Genomic DNA, 15,213 nt, shown 5'->3' with positions numbered 1-15,213 from the left:
GGACGTGCTTTAGGGGGCGATATTGGTGGGACGGGGACGGTTGTGGATGTCCCACCCCTGGAGGTGTTCAAGGCCAGGTTGGATAGGGCCCTGGGCAACCTGATTTGGTGGGTGATGTCCCTGCCCTATGGCAGGGGTTTGGAACTGGTTGACCTTCGAGGTCCCTTCCAACCCGAGCCACTCTATGACTCTATAATGGCTGGACTGGACGATCTTGGAGATCTTTTCCAACTTTAACGGCTCCACGAAAAAATGACCAAAAACCTCGAATATCCCACCCACACCAGCCACCGGGCTTCAGTCCCCCCCCCCCTTTTAATCTCAAGAGCTGAGGGGGGGAGGCCGGCAGCGGACACCGCCGCCCCCAGCCCCTCACAGCCCCTCAGGGCCCCTCAAAGCGGCCGGAAGCAGCGCGCACGCGCACACGGAGACGCGCACGCGCGCGCTCCCGAGCGGCGCCGCCGCCGCCGCCGCCGACGGCGGCCGCGAAGGTTCCGCCGCGGGCCGGGCCGGGCCGAGCCGTGCGCGGTGACGCAGGCGCTCGGCGCGCGCTGACGGGAGGGGGGGGGGGCGGGGGGGGGGGCGCGCGCGGCGGCCCCGATCCCAACATGGCGGCCGGGGGCGGCGGCGGCCGGGGGGGCAGCGCCCCGCGGTGGGGCGGCGGCGGCGGCGGCCGGGCGGTGGCGCAGGAGAAGCTGCCGGTGCATGTGAGTGCGGGGGCGATCCCGGGATTGTGTCCTCCCCCCCCCGCTCGTCCCGCCCCTGGGGCCTGCCCCGCTCCTGGGCCGCGGGGGGGTGGCCCCGGTTCCTCCCCCCCCCCCCCCCCCCCCCCCCCTCCGTTGCCGTGGGGAGCCCCTGCCCCCTTCCTCCGGTGCCGTGCCCCCCCCCCCCCGCCCCTCTTCTCCCGTCCCCGGTACCGTGTCCCCGTCCACCCCCCCAAGCCCTGTCCTCCCTCGGGACCGTGCCCCCGCCCGCCCCGGGGCTGCCCCCCCTGCTCCCGGTGCTGTGTCGTGTCCCCCCCCCCCCCGGGCCCGCTGTCCTCCTTACAGCCCGCCCTCCCCGGTCCCGTGGTGCTGCCGCCCCCTCTGGTACCGTGTGCCCCCCCCCCGGGGCTGTGGGGCTCCCCCCGGGGCTGTTCCCCCCCTCCCCGGTGCCCTCAGCACCCTGGGGTGCCCCAGGGTTTGTTCCCCCCCCCCAGCTCTCAGCCACGTTCCCTCCCTGCAGGTGGAGGACGCGCTCTCCTACCTGGACCAGGTGAAGATTCGCTTCGGCAGCGACCCCGCCACCTACAACGGCTTCCTGGAGATCATGAAAGAATTCAAAAGTCAGAGGTAAAAGCCAGGCCCCGCGCCCCAGGGCTGCCCCGTGGAGCTTCTCGGGCTTTACGGGGGTCTCTCTGCCTTTGCAGGGTTCCTCAGCCTTCCCACCATTTTAGAATTACGGAACCATTAAGGTTGGAAGATACCTTTAAGATCATCTGGTCCAACCATCGCCCCACTACCCGTATCACCCAGTAAACCACGTCCCTAAGCACCACGTCCAACCAATCTTTACCATCTCCTCAGACACGCAGGCCACCCTGCTGGCCCTGTTCCCCTGTAGCACAGCACACTGTAGACAGTGGAGAAGGATGTCTGTCCGCCCCGGTGTCGTGATTGTTTTCCAGAGCAGAAATTACCCAGGAAAAGAAAAATGTGGTTTTACTTCCCACTCTGAAACACAGGTCTGGAAAAAAAGGCTCCTAAGTGCAGAGCTGTGACCTATCAGCCCTCCAGGTGATGGCTGCCTTGCCCAATTTACGTAACCTGCACACTCATGTCTATCTCATCTCTGTGGACAGCACTCCCAGGGTGAGGCTGCCGTGGATGGTGGTTGTTCCCTCTGCTTGGGTTAATTTCCAGGTCTGAAGTTCCCAAAGTTTGTTAAAAACTGCATCTGTGAGAAGCCAGCTGCGTGATGTACCTCTGTCATTTTCTAGGCTTGACTCAGATTTCTGATCTAGACACAAGTAACAAACTATTCTCAATTTTAGCATTGACACACCCGGCGTAATCCGACGTGTTTCGCAGCTGTTCCATGAGCATCCTGACCTCATTGTAGGGTTCAATGCTTTCCTCCCGCTGGGATACAGAATAGAAATTCCAAAGAATGGGAAGTTAAGCATACAGTCACCGTTGGCTAGTCAGGTAGGTCATGGAGCTCATTATTCTAAGTAAATCCTGCTATATGTATCACTATATACATCTCTTACACAGTTTAGGCTTCGCAGATTTGCAAGTATTGCACGTTGCTAAAGTTTTTACAGAGCTTTCAAAGTATGGTAATGGGTACAACGTAAATTTGAATGTTTATTCTCAAAGCAGTTGTTAGTTTAGCTTGCACTAGAGCGATGTTCCTGCACAAAGTGCCACTGCAACTCGAAGTACTTCAGCCAGGTTTGAAAACTGAAATTGTAATTGGCTTGAGCTGTTTTTATAGGCTCTCGATGTGTGGTGTGTAGTGACGAATTAAAAAATCTGGAAGAATCGTACTTCCAGTGAGAAACTGAGAAATGTGTTTAGGCGGTAGGCAAAAAATACGTGTCAGGTGTTGCCATGTGATTGGTACCATCCCGCAATGAAAGGCTTCTGCTGTAATGTAGGTGGATGTGTATTGGCCTCTGCTTCTTTTTTGTTGTTGTTGTGTGGTTGTGGAGGCTGAAACAGAGCTACCACCTGAATTTCACTGATAAATGTGTGGTTTAACTCTAATTAGTAGCAGTAGATATCTTTTAGATCTCAGTTCCCTTAGATCTCTCTGTTGCTGAGAAGTTTAGCGTCTTTGAGCTTTACATTTTATTATGTTTCTTAAAACTGACAGTTCCTCTGGAGTAGAACAGTGGTACCAGAAACCGCAGCGCACGTGATTTGGTACACCCTCTCAAGGGTAGTGGATAATGCAGTGACAGTCAAAAAGCAGCAGTGAGTCAGATGGTTTGTAAGCCAGATACGGCTTACGGGAATTTTTTTGGTTTTAAACTCATGGTGTTAATAACGTAGGTAAGGGAATTTATTGGCTAATTAAATCTTTTTTCTTATTTCTTCACGTGGTAATCTTTTCTAGCTAAACACTGAAAATAGCGATGCTAGATTGTAGTTGAACTTGCACCTGTGTTGCTTTGCGAATCACTGTCTTGTATGTTTTATACCACTAGGTGCCCTCAGAGCCTGTTCCCAGCGCTGTCCCTGGCAGTGGGCTGTTGTTGCATTACTCTCAGGAGAATTCGCACAACCACAGTGACTGTTCCGAGGAGTTTAGGCAACAGCTTCCGTACAAAGAAGATAAATCCCAGATTCCTTTGGAGTCTGATTCTGTAGAGTTCAATAATGCTATTAGCTATGTGAATAAGATCAAAACACGCTTCCTGGACCACCCGGAAATTTACAGATCCTTTTTAGAAATTCTTCATACTTACCAGGTAAAAAGCCTTCTGCGTTAAGATATTGTGGGTGTGCAGTGTGGCTGGTTGAATAGTTGTTGTTGGATGAAACGTCGGCCTGTTGAACAGTTCCCAAGCTGTTGTCCAACAACTGCCTCATAGATATTTACATGATGAAATGACAGAAGTGTGAAAATTGTAGAACTTTCTGGGCTCTGTGGTGTAAAGGAATTGTATCTGCATCTGTCTTCGCTAACCTTCAGTTGATGTAGTGATATCCTGTGTGACAGGATGCACTGTAAGAACGCTGGGCTGTCTGATAGTCATATCAAGTCTGTGTTGCCTAGGGCTTTTGGCTGTTGTGGAGTTGTCAGTTTTTCTTGCATTGTATGTTTTTGTGTCTAACATCTGTGCATATCTTTGCAGAAAGAACAGCTGAACACTAAAGGTCGACCCTTTCGAGGCATGTCAGAGGAAGAAGTGTTTACTGAAGTAGCAAATCTGTTCAGGGGACAGGAGGATCTGCTCTCTGAGTTTGGACAGTTTCTTCCGGAGGCTAAGAGGTCTTTGGTATGTGTATGCTTGGAACAAGACAGATTATTGAATACTGCCTGTTTGTATGTGGAATATGTTATGGAAAAACATACAGCCAGTAGATGAAATTTGCTTCTCTTTACTGTCTGGATTTCACAAAGCAGGTCACTGAACTGCATGCTCTCTGTTCGGATAAACCAGATTCTTTATTTGCACAGACTGAGGAGAGAGCACTGAAATGAGTATTTGTTTTCTTCAGTTCACAGGAAATGGACCATGTGAAGTGAACAGTGTCCAGAAAACTGAGCATGAAAAGAATCTTGAACACAGCAAAAAACGATCCAGACCACTGCTATTGCGTCCTGTTTCTGGCCCAGCAAAGGTATCTTTTGCAAGCGAAACTTAGAGTAGCCTGGTATTACTCATTGTGTTTATATAATTCCTTAGGTAAAGTTGTAATGAGTGGTGTCTTTGAGGTACGTAGGTGTTAGGTATGAGAAAATATTCAAAGCTATTTTAAAAATACTAATGTGCTGCAGCAAAAGCGGATGCTTAAAATATGCTCTAATGTACGCGGTACCATGTTGAATACTAAATATCAGGACCTTGTGTACAAAGTATTGGCCCTGGAAAGGGCCAATTCATCATTTTTACAAGCGAATCGTTCTTTGGAATTCTTCCTGAAGTGATCCATTTTGTGTGTGTTTTCTTCTTCTTTGCTTAGGGAGTCATTTGATAGAGGTTGCTCTGGAGGACTTGACGTAGCAATGCTAGATCACTGTTTGGGAAATACTGAGTTTCAGCCTTTGCTGAGAATTGTTACATGTCCGCAAAGTGGAATTTGATAGTATTTGAGTGACAATGTGTTAAGTAAAACTGTTTGTTCTTTTAACAGAAGAAAATGAAACTGCGAGGTACCAAAGATCTGTCAGTAGCAACAGTGGGAAAATATGGAACACTGCAAGAGTTTTCATTCTTTGACAAGGTCAGTATTTGGCCTGTTCTCCCATCTGTGGACTAATTTTCAACCATTTATGTGGTTATTAATTTAATTGGTTCATTTTGTATACAATTTGTGTGTCAGCACTTAACAATTGCCTGACTTGGGGTGGCAGAGACAGACCAAGAAAAAAAAAAGATGGTTTTGGAAGAGGAATGGAAACTGATCTTTAACCTTTTCCTGAATGCTCGTCTCTGACAGATACGTTTTTCTCTGCTGTTTGGTGATATTTCCTCATAGTAACCAAATGTACCTCCTAAATTATTGTTTGAAACTGGGACTTCTGGGGCTAGTTCTCTTTCTGTATTGTGGTGCAGATAGAGGTTTGCCACCATACCCATGGTTCAGAGTACTTTGGAATATGAACACTAAATAAAAATGACGTTCAGGCTGCCTGATCATTTCTCTCCAAACTGTTTTTAGGTGCGTAGGGTGCTAAAGAGCCAGGAAGTCTATGAAAACTTTCTCCGTTGCATTGCTCTCTTCAACCAGGAGTTGGTCTCTGGCTCCGAGCTGCTCCAACTAGTTACACCATTTCTAGGGTAAGTTACTGATTGCCATCTCTGCTGTGTTGTACTTTTTTAGGCCTTGCTCTGTTAATTTTTGGTAGGCACTGTGAACTTTGGTACTGAAGCTTTGGATTTAACTTCAGAAATACCTTCCAGGTAGCATGCCAGACGTTGAAAGCTAATCCATAAAGAGGAATAATAAAATCTGCATCTTAACATATCTGCACAGCTCTTGAGCATTTTGGGGAGGATATTTTCTGCTGTTTGTACATCCAGTTGAAAGCCTTATGAGCAGCAGACTACCTGATGCTATGCTAAACTAATGGGGGCAGAGAATCTCCTGTATTCTGGAGTGTGGTTTCTGTTCACATTCCCTGTTCTAATCTCTCGCTGTAAAATACAGGTATAAACATGGAATCTCGGAACAGAGCTGTGAAAAAGATAAATAGTTCTACCTCTTTGTTGTGAGTCTCTTGTGCTGTTTGGCTTTCAACAGAAGAGGGAGTCACATACCAAGGAATGCTGACTCCTCAGTCAGTTAAGGGTAGTGTTGGTGAAGCTGTGAAGAGAAATTCTCTTTCTGCCTTAAGTCAAAAAGAACATAAAGCATTTCAGAAGGAAAGATAACAGAGGTGAAATGTTGGCGAAGGATTTCTCACCACAGTACTAAATTTGTTTGGGTCTTCACCCTCGCTTTTATGACATGCATTAGCCACCCTAAAACTGTCAGAATGAAATAACGTAGCTTATGCTTACTTGTGTTTCTGAAGGAAATTCCCAGAACTGTTTGCACAGTTCAAGTCCTTTCTTGGTGTGAAAGAGCTTTCATTTGCTTCTCCACTGAGTGACCGATCTGGGGATGGAATGAGTCGGGAAATTGATTATGCTTCCTGCAAACGCATTGGATCAAGTTACCGTGCTCTTCCAAAAACCTATCAGCAGCCAAAGTGCAGTGGAAGAACAGCCATTTGCAAGGAGGTATTTGGGGATCAACCTATTCAATCCCTGTACACACACTGTACTTAGGTAACTTGAAGTAGAGTAGTTAGTGCTACAGCTTCTACACGTGGATTCCTCTCTCTAACACTGACTAGTCACCTTTAATCTTGCATCAGTTATTCATCCAATTTATTGAAATAAGAGTATCCACATTCAGCTTACTAATTTTGTCTAAACATATCTCAAAGCACTTCTTTCAGTTTAATCTCTTTTAAGTCTGTGTGCATACACAAAATTATTCGTACAGAAAAGAACATTAAATAGGATGAAATCAATTTTCTAGCAGTGGACCCTAACTTTTAAAAACAATGTTTCTCCTGAAAGAGCACTGTTAGCAAGTGTCACAGGCACTGTTGTCACTGAGAACAGGCATATGCAGCATAGGTAGGTGCTCCCACCTTTTCCTGTTGTTGGCAACTCCGTCTCCTTTACTTACAGTTGTGGATTAATGCAGAGTGATCTCTGTGCTCTGTGAGATGATCGTGAAGGTGCTTTTGAACTTTGACACATTTCTACACAGACCTCTAATCATCTGAGGAGCACTCATGACAGTGTTAACTAGGCTGAAAATTCCAGTAGAAACTCAGGGAAGAACTCTGCAAGAATAAAACAGTAAAGTGTCAGCCCCCTGAGAACAGATCTGGGCTCATAAGGCTCTGTTCAATGTCATGTCTGCACTGCTGCAGGTGTTAAACGATACCTGGGTTTCATTCCCATCCTGGTCCGAAGACTCAACTTTTGTCAGCTCCAAGAAGACTCCTTATGAGGAACAGTTGCACCGCTGTGAAGACGAGCGTTTTGAGGTACCTCTGCTACTCAGCTTCCCTTCCGCTTGTCTTTTTCCTCAGAAAGTAAAACTTCTAGCCATGAGGATTTTGACTGAACTATTTGGTGGCCAAATACTGGAAGTTCAGTTAGTATTTGTTGATTTGAGTTAGATTAGAGTTTGGTGTTTTCCACTTGCTTGAAGCCTAATAGTTCTTTTTAGGCGTAGATCCAGTTCTGAAAAGCTTGTTATCTTTGGGAGAACTAGTATAGGTATATTTCCTAGCGGGAAACCTTGATGATGATTCTTAGCTCCACCCAGTGGGCAACAGACCTGAGCACTGCTCGTCTCCATTTTCCTGCTGTGCGTGTTTTTAACACTGTCTTTTTTAAACTCTTTCTTAACAGTTGGATGTTGTCTTGGAGACCAATTTAGCTACAATACGTGTGCTGGAAAGCGTGCAGAAAAAGCTTTCTCGACTGACTCAAGAGGATCAAGAAAAATTTCGACTCGATGACTGCTTGGGAGGAACATCAGAAGTGATCCAGCGCAGGGCCATCTATCGCATCTACGGTGATAAAGCACCAGAGATCATTGAAAGCCTTAAGAAAAACCCAGTTACTGCAGTTCCTGTTGTTCTTAAGAGGTAATTGCTGTTCTGCCATGTTCATCTGAGATCTCTAAGAAATTGATACAGGATTGTAAAGGTTGTTGGTTTTTTTTTTTTGATTGTTTGTTTCCAAAAATAAGTGACTTGGTTTTCACTTTCTTAGATTACAACAAAGGACAGAAATAGGAAATAAAGTAGGCTTTTGTTTGAAGTGACAAATATTTTAGCAGATTCTTAAAAGTAGGTAAAAATGTTTTGTTAGCTTATTGAAAATGCTCCTGTCTGTATTTCATGCTCCTTCTCAGACTGTGCTTACAGGAAAAACACATTTTTTAGTTAGATTTGGGAGTGAACTGTTTTTGAGTTGTAAGTCCTGCTTACTTCTCTTTATTTCTGATTACTTCATCCATCTCTTTTTTTAATTAAAAAAAAAAACACAGTTTCTTTGTAATGCTGAAAGGTGTTATGAGATGATCTCCAGTTAGACAGTTAAGGTGTTGGAAACAGTTGTGGATTTCTAGACTTCCTCCTAAGCATTTTTTAAACCACTGTCTTCTGTAGGCCCTGTTAGAGAGGAAAACCTATCTCCAGTGATGGTGCATTTTTATTTATTTACGGCTCCTAGGAATGCTGAAAAGTTTTTGGTGCATCACGATTAGCTACTTTAAAAATGCTTTGTGTGCATTTCTGTGGTTGTCTTTTCAAACTGAAGTAGAGTGCATGTTTATGCAGGTTGAAAGCAAAAGAGGAGGAGTGGCGAGAGGCCCAGCAGGGCTTCAACAAAATTTGGCGGGAGCAGTATGAGAAAGCCTACCTGAAGTCTCTCGACCACCAGGCCGTCAACTTCAAACAAAATGACACCAAAGCTTTGCGCTCCAAGAGCTTGCTGAATGAAATTGAGAGTGTCTATGATGAGGTGTGTATGCTAGCAAATAACGCATCCTATTTGTCCTTCATTTATGTATTATCTAAAGGTTTATCTCACTCCTGGGACCTTCTTGAAGGTAGTGCTTGGAAGAGTTCTCAGTCAAAAATGACTGTCCTAAGCATAGCGTTAATATGGGCTTATTTCTTCTGGCAGGAATGGCTCTTGAGCATGGAATGGAAGGATCTTTACCTATTTGTCTCTTGATTACAGCATCAGGAGCAGCATTCAGAGGGGAGAAGTTCATCCACAAATGAGCCTCATCTTATCTTTATCTATGAAGACAAGCAGATTTTGGAAGATGCAGCGTCTCTTATCAGCTATTATGTAAAACGGCAGCCTACTATCCAAAAGGAGGATCAAGCAACCATTCGGCAGATAGTGCACCACTTCATACCTGAGCTGTTTTTCTCTCAGCCCCCTGAACACAATATTTCTGAAGAATCAACAGATGAAGACAGAGAGAACCATCAGGGGCAGAATCTGGATACTCCTGAGCTACGGAAAAAACATATGCCTGGGCCTCCAAGCAGTCCTTTGGAGGCAAAAGCAACCTTCTGTGATGTTACAGCTGCTGAGCCCCACAACACTCTGGATGATGTTTACAGTCTGTTCTTTGTCAATAATAATTGGTATTTCTTCCTCCGCCTTCATCAGACTCTGTGCTCGAGGCTCCTAAAGATTTATCGTCAAGCTCAGAAGCAGCTTCTAGAATATCGGACAGAAAAAGAGAGAGAGAAACTCCTTTGTGAGGGGAGAAAAGAAAAGACCAATGATCCAGCCATGGAACTAAGACTGAAGCAACCAAGTAAGAGTAATCTGGGACATAGCCTGTTCTTAATGTTCTGGTTGTTAGCACTTGACTGTTTATATCTGGGTAGCTAGACTAGCAGGCAAGTTTGTAAGGAATGTAGAGGTACAAACCTCGACTGTATTTGCAATTCATGGATGCAGCTGATTTAACAGGATAGCTAGTTCGTCATTTATCCTTTGAGGGCTTTCATGCATGGTTCATAGAGACTTCCTGCAAGCCCACTGTTGTCAGATGCTCTGAAATGTCTTGTATTAATCTGTGACTTTGATGAAAATGTGAATGGCTCCACAATGAAACAGTTAACCACACAAGGTAGTTATGGAAGAGCATGAGGAAAAACTGCTAGTCTCCCAGCACTCCTTCCAGAGACTTCTGTGTAAACATGTTCCCATTACTGAATGTCTTGTTTTGTGAGCAGTGTTGTCCTGTACATCTCCTGCCTTCACTTACTACTTCCATGTAGTGACTGCTCTTTTCCCCCGTCCAGGTGAGGTGGAACTGGAGGAGTACTATCCTGCCTTCCTGGATATGGTGAGGAGTCTGCTGGATGGGAACATCGACCCAACACAGTATGAGGACACGCTGAGGGAGATGTTCACTATCCATGCCTATATTGGCTTTACTATGGACAAACTAGTGCAGAATATTGTCCGCCAGGTAACTAGTTTGCTGCTGTCCTATAGACAAATACGTTTCTCACATTACCCTGTACTACATAAACTCAGAAAACGTTGAGCAAATTCATAGAAAACTTACGTTTGTAGTGGAAAGGGCCTAATAGAAGTTCAGTGAGATAGTTCAGCATCACCTACAGTACAGGGATCACCTCAGGGGATTGATTCTTCCTGGCCTTAAGTTCCATTTTTTTCAAAATTCTGCCATTTCCAACGTGTATCTAAAGCAAAAGAAAGGCTCAGTCCATCCTGCTCAATATCTGTCTTCTAGTTGTAGTTTTGTTACAGTTAAGGTACATCAGCCCCTGCTCTTCTCTGTTCCTTGCATGGCAAAGTAATGAAAAGGAGAGCGAAGGGTGCGAAGTCTCTGAAGTTAAAACTTCTGGTACTTTGTCTGAGGTGCGATGCTGTGCTGAGTTTTGCGCTCCTTTCATAATACACTAGAGTAAACTTTTGGCCCAGACTTGCTGACTGAATTCCCCCTTTTTTAATGGAAGCTTCACCATCTAGTGAGCGATGACATCTGCTTGAAGGTTGTTGAGCTCTACTTAAACGAAAGGAAGCGAGGTGCTGCTGGAGGTAACTTATCCTCTCGGTGTGTCCGGGCAGCAAAGGAGACCAGCTATCAATGGAAGGCTGAACGTTGCATGGCAGATGAGAATTGTTTCAAGGTAAGAATTTGCTGCCAGGGAACTTCATAAAGTGGCTGTAGCTCTTCACCTTGGAGAAGTGATTTTGGAAGCTCCAAGGCCACAATGTTGAGTGAAAGCAATATGGAGAGAAGGTTCCAACGCCACCACAGATAGTGAAGTGGTGTACTGGCTCACTGAAAAGCCGTGTTGCTTGCTCCTCTCCTGTTCTCATATTTATTGTCCATATGACTTGTGAATATCCAGAGTTTTATTGTGGACCCATGTGGACAATATCTCGTGCCTGTCACTTTATTATAGGTAATGTTTCTGCAGCGGAAAGGGCAGGTGATCATGACCATTGAGCTTCTGGATACAGAAGAAACCCAAACAGAAGATCCCGTGGAGGTCCAGGTAATATTACAGTGATTGTGGAGTCTGCTGTACGACTGACAAAGCAGATGCTAAGAATGCTTTCCTGCCTTCTTGTTCCAAAATGTGAGACATGGCCAGAAGGATAAGCTTGCTTAGGAGGTTGGGAGATTATATGTGGGGCTGTGGTCATTGACAGAAGTGTGCACGTTAACAAAACAGTTTCAACATAAATCAGCTTGGGGTTGACTGAGATACCAGCATCTTCATAAAAAGCAGCTTGGAAGTAAAGTAGTTCTTTGCAGCAGCGTTAGTCCTGATGAGAGAAATCTGACTTGAAATTGTTCTCTCTCGCGTAGCACCTTGCTAACTACATGGAGCAGTACGTTGGGGTAGAAGGAGCTCCAAACAACCAGAATGATGGCTTCTTATTGAAACCAGTCTTTCTGCAAAGGTGAGCTCCCTCCCTCCTCAGTCACACCTGCAGCAGCTGGTACTACTTCCTCTAAACATGTGGCAGTGATTTTGGGTGATGTACTTAAGGGAATGGAAAATTAAGTGTGACAAATGTTTCATAATTTTTTCTATTGTTTTTAGAAACCTAAAAAAATTTCGCAAGTGGCAATGTAAGCAAGTGAGAGCTCTGCGGAGTGAAGTGAAGAGTTCCTGGAAGAGACTGATTGGGGTAGAAAGCGCCTGCAATGTGGACTGCCGTTTTAAGCTCAACACCCACAAAATGATGTTCATCATGAACTCAGAGGATTACATGTACAGGCGGGGAGCTCTCTGCCGAGCCAAGCAGGTACATCTATTACTCTCTCTGCACTTCAGCCAAAAGACAGATACCAGTAAGAGATCTTGTGACTGAATTCCTGCAAGCTGCACCCAGAAGTTATTTCTCTGCGTTGAATGAAACAGGGAGGAGAGATGGTAGATTCTGTGTGCTTTGGTTTAGTTTAGTAGTCTTTACCATGCAAATTTTAAGGGCGAGTGACAAACATTGAGAAATGAAGATCTTTAAAGGCAGGGATGCAGTTTTCTGTTTTACTGTTTGTGTTGTGTTGTAAAGCATGCACATCTTGGACATTCAAAGAGGTGAAGGTTTTGACCTCTTGGTGATCGTTACTGTCCTGTTTTCAGGTACAGCCAATGGTGCTGTTAAAGCACCACCAGCAGTTTGAAGAATGGCACAACAGGTGGCTAGAAGAGAACGTGACTATGGAAGCAGTTGATGTAGTTCAAGACTGGCTAATGGGAGATGAAGATGAGGAGATGGTGCCCTGTAAAACAACTTGCGAGACAGTGAATGTCCATGGGGTCCCGGTGAACAGATACAGAGTTCAGTACAGTCGCCGTCCAGCCTCACCTTGAGGAGACTTGTGCCTGGGACCAAGACAAGTAGGAGCGTTGCTGATGAAACACATTTACTCTGAGAATAGTGGTGGGAATGCAATGTATGTATTAATGATATTTATCCAAACAGCATTTTACTTTGGATTATGATGTATTTTCCATATGGCATAGACTTGTCTCCTTGCAGCGTAATCCTCCAGTCATCATGAAGAGACTTAACAGCTTTATGGGAAGAGGGCTCTTGGCATTGCCACACACTTTTTAGTAGTTTCATAGCTTTAGGCCACTGCTGACCAGCCAGCACAGGAGGGCTGAACAAGGGGGGTCAGGCTCTTGGCAAACCACCACTAGTGGCTTCGTTGGAGAGATGGAGTTGGCTGGTGCTTGAGCAGATGCTGGCAGCTGCTTCTTCTTTGAAAGGTTTAATGTTCTCTATCTTCCTGAATTTGTGCTGTCTTGGAGCCTGCAGAACTCTTCAGTGTAACCTCCAAGTGCCGGTGTGGCTGAGAGCACCTGGCACAGGTTGCCAGCCTTGCTGCAGACTGCTTCGTTATCTGTGTGTACTGATAAGGCAACAACTGCAGTATTCGTCACTGATGCTCTGGTGAGAAAACGCCAAAACTGAGACAAGGGTGTGCTAAGCACTCTAACTCTCACTCATCAACTGTGTATTTTGGAGCATGAACTAAGGGGGAAGAAACTCTGTAACCTGCAGTGCTAGGCAAGAGCAGCTGGCAGCACAGGACAGCCAAGGCCCATCATCACCTACCTGGCTGCAGGTGCTGCACCAGATCCCGTGTCGTTGCTTTGTGAACGTATGACCTGCTGCAGACTCTGCCTTTTACATCCGGAGCTGCTTGGAGCGTGTGCGTGGGAAGGAATACCCATTGCGAGGTCTGGTCTGGTTTTGGGGTTGGGTTTTTTTTTCGGATTTTGCATGCTGATTGGCAGCCTCTGGAGACTGCGTTCTCAGGCGCTTCGCTTTTCTTGTGCATGCCCGGACTCCGTGGTTCTGCTGGGTTGTACCACTTAAATACCATCGGTAGATGGAGCGCTTGCAGCACAGTAAGCGCGCTGGATCTGAGGTTTGTCCCAGATACTTTGCTGTTTCTGCTAGGTCAGCACAGATGCTGTATTTGCAGTGACACATGGAAATCTGTGATGGGGAGGATTAGATCCAGCCGCAACCATTATAGACGAACTTTTCCACTGAACCATCTGTACTTTGAAGCCTTTTTGAAAAGAAGCAAAACAAAAAGTACCTTGAGCCGTGCAGAACACTACGTCAATTATCTGACTAAATGTATTGAAAAAATCAAGAAAATTCAGTCGTGTCTGTCCTGCAACCCTGTCGTGACTTTGCTCTTGTTTCGCAAAGGCAAGCACACTATCATGGAGTGTATTACAAACATCATGTCTTGAGGCAGGTCCGGCCTCCTTTCAGCTCGGCTTCCAACTTTTCCTAGCTTTTGGGGGAGTGACGCCCCACCTGGATATTTTTTGTGGCTTTGATTTTTATGTTAAAATTTCTGCCAGACCTGAGTAGCAGCCTGTAGGATTTCTCCTGAGTTATTTCCACTGTACAGCATTTGGTTTTGCAATTGTCTCACTTGACAGTAGAAAAATTGGCCTTTGGGGTACATTTAATAGAAAACTGTACCGACTCTTTTGTCTTTTTTGCAAAATAATCTGTGGGAGGGAAGGAGGGAGACCAGTCTCTGGCATTCGTGGCCACTTGCACAACTATTGCCAGTGGAGCACTATTCATCAAAAACTCGTGTTCTCGTTGTCCGAGTCTCTGTTAAATTTTGGTTACGGAAATGATCTGGAGGTTCTTCCCCTGCTCTTGTTGCAGTAAGTGATAAAAGCCACTGAGGGTGTAGCTATGGGAGAGCTGGGTGGAGAGGGGGGACAAGCCCAGTGCAAAGCACAGTCTCCCCTTTTGCTGCCAGACAGCTCAACAAAATACACCTCAGTCCTGTTCACCTCTCTGCTGTCTTCCAGTGGAGATGACAACTGTGCCAAATTTTATGGTTTTATGATACAGAAAATGTTTACTAGACAGTAGGTTGCAACTTGTGGCTTAAAATGCATTTGATTCCAGGTGTCCCGCAGTGTAGGAGGGTAACACACCTGTGCGCCATCCTGTTCCATCTCTCCATTTTTAAGTGTACTTCAGGTATTTTTAAGCATCCTTATTTTGTATACCTTAATTTATAATCTGAACAGATGAAGACAGACTGTGGCCCTTTACAGTGCTATTGTCTTAAAAATGATAGTAGCAAACGATGTGAAATGATGGAATAGGGGGCAGTGCAGGTTTGAGAGTGGCTTGCTAACGTCTGAGAGTTTAAGCTCAACTGTTGTGTATCTGCTAGCACGACCTTGATTCAAGAGTTTGTTCTTCCATTTTTTTGAAGGATCTTTGCTTTTGGGCTTGTAATTGCTTTGCCAGCTCTTTGAATGTAGTTTTTTTATATTTATTTGCACATTCAAGTAAAATAAAATATTGATTTTAAAAGTCTGCAGGTCTCACTGTTTTAAGTTTGTTTAAAATTAATTTAAACATTCTGACAACTCCCAGAAGTGATGGTTGTGCACCTGAAGCTG

At 45.4% G+C, this 15,213-nt stretch overlaps 1 protein-coding gene across 1 annotated transcript; it reads left to right on the top strand.

Annotated features, from left to right (window-relative positions):
* The first annotated feature begins 559 nt into the window (after positions 1 to 559).
* Positions 560 to 15,127, top strand: SIN3B (SIN3 transcription regulator family member B). Its single transcript, XM_066984126.1, has 19 exons — positions 560 to 707; positions 1,225 to 1,331; positions 2,033 to 2,186; positions 3,194 to 3,457; positions 3,845 to 3,988; positions 4,212 to 4,334; positions 4,848 to 4,937; positions 5,376 to 5,494; positions 6,232 to 6,439; positions 7,147 to 7,263; positions 7,634 to 7,872; positions 8,569 to 8,752; positions 8,975 to 9,569; positions 10,063 to 10,232; positions 10,747 to 10,920; positions 11,200 to 11,292; positions 11,610 to 11,704; positions 11,848 to 12,052; positions 12,391 to 15,127. The coding sequence occupies exons 1-19, from the start codon at positions 609 to 611 to the stop codon at positions 12,619 to 12,621; spliced, it is 3,411 nt and encodes a 1,136-aa protein (XP_066840227.1). The 5' UTR covers positions 560 to 608; the 3' UTR covers positions 12,622 to 15,127.
* The last annotated feature ends 86 nt before the right edge of the window (positions 15,128 to 15,213 follow it).

The sequence above is a fragment of the Anser cygnoides genome, chromosome 27 (genome assembly GCF_040182565.1).
Source record: "Anser cygnoides isolate HZ-2024a breed goose chromosome 27, Taihu_goose_T2T_genome, whole genome shotgun sequence".
In the NCBI taxonomy this organism is placed as follows: Eukaryota; Metazoa; Chordata; class Aves; order Anseriformes; family Anatidae; genus Anser; species Anser cygnoides.
Note: the sequence above shows the minus strand (reverse complement) of the source record. Positions and strands in the feature narration are given on the sequence as shown.

What these genes read in the sequence shown, in the direction of transcription:
- SIN3B (XM_066984126.1), top strand. Translation starts at nt 609, where the DNA reads ATGGCGGCCGGGGGCGGCGGCGGCCGGGGGGGCAGCGCCCCGCGGTGG. An exon ending in CTAGTTACACCATTTCTAGG is followed by an intron (nt 5,495 to 6,231) that starts GTAAGTTACTGA and finishes GTGTTTCTGAAG; the next exon opens with GAAATTCCCAGAACTGTTTG. An exon ending in GAACAGCCATTTGCAAGGAG is followed by an intron (nt 6,440 to 7,146) that starts GTATTTGGGGAT and finishes GCACTGCTGCAG; the next exon opens with GTGTTAAACGATACCTGGGT.